Genomic DNA, 3,945 nt, shown 5'->3' on the forward strand with positions numbered 1-3,945 from the left:
AATACAAATTTTCTAAATTTAACAAGCAACAAACACTATTTTCCTCTAATTTCTAGCATCCACCTTTAAAAAAATTAAATACATCCAATTTATCTCCAATTTCTATTTATTTTAGATTAAATTATAATTTTGAGGGGTAAAAAGGTCATTTTGTTAACATTCCGTTAAATCTACTAACGGAAATTAGACGGAAGTGGAAAAATGCAACAAAAAGCAAACTTCAGGTGGCGCACTGAAACAAAAAAAAAATGTTTGTGTATTTTTGAAAAAGACAAAATAAACAGGTGGATGAGTGTAAATTTCCCTTAAAAAAATGATTCTCCAATCTATCATTATGATTTATGAGATGAAAGTATTGGGGGAAATGAATAGTTTATGTTAATGGGTTCCCTGTGTTTTGTTTCTAAACTAATTTATATAACAGTCAAATTAGGGCGACAAAGTTAGTTAACAATTACTATTAATATTAGTTAAATTAATTGATTCCCAAGTCTAGGCTGTGTGTTCATCACTCACTTCAAAAAAAAAAAAAAAAGATTCCATATCGACAATAAATATATATTTTTTCGGGATACAGTGGAATAAGTTCATAAGTTTGATTCTTTAGTGTGATTCTTCTGTGAGGTTGGAAAGTTGGAATAAAATTAATTTATAACTGCTCACAAAATATCAAGAATATGTTCTATTTTGCATCTTTTATATATTTAGGGGGAAAAAAACAAGCCAATTAAATTTTTTTTTTAAAATGAATACTTTATATTTATTAAAAAAAAATTATTTTGTTTAGATTTTTTTTGGGAAGGAGGGCGAAAAACACTAATAAAAATATCTTGACCAGATGGAATTACAACCATATATAAAATTAAATAGCAGTGACCATTTGCCAATTTAATAAAATTCTATAATAACTTCAATAAAATTGATGACATATAACCCTCAAGAAGTCTTAATCATAAGAAATGTTATCTAAAATAATAATCTCACATTTGGCTTGATGCATGTATCATTTTATTGTGGTTGACAATAAGTCAATAACCCTAGGAGCTTGCTATTCAACAGGTTTTATTTTTTTGTTCATCAATACTGTTTGCATGATTTCGATGTTGATAATAATAATAATAATAATAATAAATAACATTAAAAAATAATAATAATGATAATAATCTGGTTACGTTGGAGTTCCTCCAACATAGAGCCAACAAATATAACTGTGTGATTAAAACCTAGAGGAGCTGGTGTCTATCGTCGCACGGTTATATTTGTTGGCTTTACGTTGGAGTTGCTCCAACATAATGGGAGCCTAATATATATATATATATATATATATATATATATATATATATATATATAGATATCTAAATCAAAAGTGATTAATAATAAACAATGTGAATATGAAGACAAGTTGTTTTTATTATAAAAGAATAACATAATGTTAAACATCAAATTAAACCACTTGAGCAAGGCTTGATCGGCCGTGAATGGGCTTCGCTGTTAAACTGAACGTTTTAAGTAAAAATACTTTTTTCATGCCCAAAATAAAACCAACATTCATGGTGTAAAAGTAAGTAAAAATACTTTTTTCATGCCCAAAATAAAACCAACATTCATGGTGTAAAAGTTACGAGCAAAATAGAAAGAGGGAAACACATTATGTTGTACTAAGGGGGTCCAATTATCAACTAATCACCATTCTCTCAATAGAAAGTGGTATGCATTAATGAAATTTGATTTTTCTCATCTTCATTGTTTGACAATTCTCAGGCTACACGCTTATTTTGACTCGTCCAAAACTTGCTTGAATGCGGGCATTCATAAATAGAATAATGGCGAGACTTTCCCGATTGCTTATGTCCCCAAATTTGACTTGTATTTTGCAATCTATCACAATAATAATGATAAAAAAATCAACGAACAAAGATTATTTTTTTTAAAAAAAAAATCTCAAGATATCTAGGGTTACAAGTGGGTGAATGAAAGTAGTATTTATTTATCCTTTTTTTTTCTTTTTTTTTTTATTTTGACTGTACAATACCTAACTCAGAGGGTTCCAAGAGGCAATTTTCAGGCGGCACTTTCCCAAGGCCCAATATCCCTGATCTGACCATCCAAATTAATTAATTAATTAATTAAAAAACTTTTCAATAAATATTTATTTTATTATTTGCCATTTTGTTCCCACCACACGGCATTTTGTTCATCATCCCAATACTGGCTGACTCACCATTTTGCCACGTGGAAAAATCCACTGCCTCCACGTGTCACGCAACCGAACTCTTCACCATTCACCACCATGATCGCAAAAATCCAAACCTTTGCCCAACTGATAGATGCCTACCATGTCCAAGCGAAATCACCCCCCCCCCCCTTTTTTAACAATTTTCATAAAATAATTGTAATTACACGCCAGAATTAAAATCAGGTTTTGTATTTAATTAAAAAAAAAAAATTAAGTGCCTTGAGAAAAACGCATTGTTAGGCACGGGATCAGGTTCGGAGCGAGGTTCGGCGGAAGACTTTTAAGGCCCGAGATAAGCACTCGCCACAATTGCATCCACCACCCACCACTACAAAAGTACCCCACCCACTTTTTTTCCCTCTCACTTTCTCGAGAAAATTAAGTCTTTTCTTCCCAGAAGAAAGTTTCATTTTTCTTTCTTTCTTTCTCTCCTTTTTTTTTTTTCATATTTCTCCATTAATCATGATGATGATCAATAGCAGCAATCGTGATCATCAAGAACTGCTCACTGTAAGAGAATTCAAGCCCAAGAACCGAAGAATCATGGTCAGTAGTACAAGTACTATCCATACTGCACTTGCAGCATACATACATATGTATATGTGTATATAAAGATATAAGCTTTTTATTTAATTGTGGTTATGATGAATAGGGAGGAGGAGGGCCGGAAGAAGAAGACGAAGAAATGAGCAATAAGTGGCCGCCGTGGCTGAGGCCTCTGCTACAAACGAGCTTCTTCGTTCAATGCAAGCTCCATGCCGATGCTCACAAAAGTGAATGTAACATGTACTGCTTAGACTGTATGAATGGTGCCCTCTGCTCGCTATGTCTCTCACTTCACAGAGACCACAGAGCAATCCAGGTAACTAACTCAAACAACATTCGTTAATTAATGACTTTTAATTTCAATTAATTTATCAAATTAATGGGGTGGGGGGGGGGATTTTATGACAGATAAGGAGATCATCATACCACGATGTGATCAGGGTCTCGGAGATTCAGAAGTACCTGGATATAACAGGAGTTCAAACCTACATCATAAACAGCGCAAGAATTGTCTTCTTGAACGAAAGACCTCAGCCCAGGCCTGGTAAAGGCGTCACAAATACTTGTCTTGTTTGCGAGCGCAGCCTCCTTGATTCCTTCACTTTCTGCTCCCTTGGCTGCAAGGTAAATCAATTTTGAATTTTTCTTCATTTTCCTTTTTTTTTTTTTTTAATAATTGATTTTTTTTTTCAATACCCATTTGGTCATTTATTCAGCATTAGATGCTCTGACAAGACAATGTATGTACAACAAGTAGCTAGTTGACAAGATGTGTATGTGTACATATATACAGTTAAACTTTTTTAATAACTTGATTAATCACTTTTTTTGTACATGCGTAAATGTGGTTAATTAATTGATTGATTGATTGATTGATTGATTGGTTGATTGGTCGGTTGATTAATTTCAGATTGCGGGAACATCAAAGAATTTCAAGAAAAGGAAAATGTGCAAGGAAATGGATCAAGGATCGGATGCCGAGATTAGCAGCAATAACGGGAGTTCAAAGAGCAGGACACAGAGCTTTTCGCCGTCGACGCCGCCGCCGACGGCCGTGAGTTTCAGGACTGCCAAGAGGAGAAAGGGGGTTCCTCATAGAGCTCCAATGGGAGGTTTACTCATTGAATACTAGAATAGTAGTTAAAATTTAAAAAAAAAAAATT

At 33.3% G+C, this 3,945-nt stretch overlaps 1 protein-coding gene across 1 annotated transcript; it reads left to right on the forward strand.

Annotated features, from left to right (window-relative positions):
- The first annotated feature begins 2,537 nt into the window (after positions 1–2,537).
- Positions 2,538–3,945, forward strand: LOC18043406. The gene is made up of 4 exons (XM_024185499.1): positions 2,538–2,782; positions 2,889–3,098; positions 3,191–3,406; positions 3,693–3,945. Exons 1-4 carry the CDS (start codon positions 2,699–2,701, stop codon positions 3,912–3,914), a joined length of 732 nt encoding a protein of 243 aa, XP_024041267.1. The 5' UTR covers positions 2,538–2,698; the 3' UTR covers positions 3,915–3,945.

Source organism: Citrus clementina, unplaced genomic scaffold (assembly GCF_000493195.1).
Source record: "Citrus clementina cultivar Clemenules unplaced genomic scaffold, Citrus_clementina_v1.0 scaffold_4, whole genome shotgun sequence".
NCBI lineage: Eukaryota > Viridiplantae > Streptophyta > Magnoliopsida > Sapindales > Rutaceae > Citrus > Citrus x clementina.

Coding starts and splice junctions, on each gene's coding strand:
- LOC18043406 (XM_024185499.1), top strand. CDS start 2,699: ATGATGATGATCAATAGCAGCAATCGTGATCATCAAGAACTGCTCACT. Junction 2,783..2,888: donor CCAAGAACCGAAGAATCATG/GTCAGTAGTACA, acceptor TATGATGAATAG/GGAGGAGGAGGGCCGGAAGA. Junction 3,099..3,190: donor GAGACCACAGAGCAATCCAG/GTAACTAACTCA, acceptor ATTTTATGACAG/ATAAGGAGATCATCATACCA.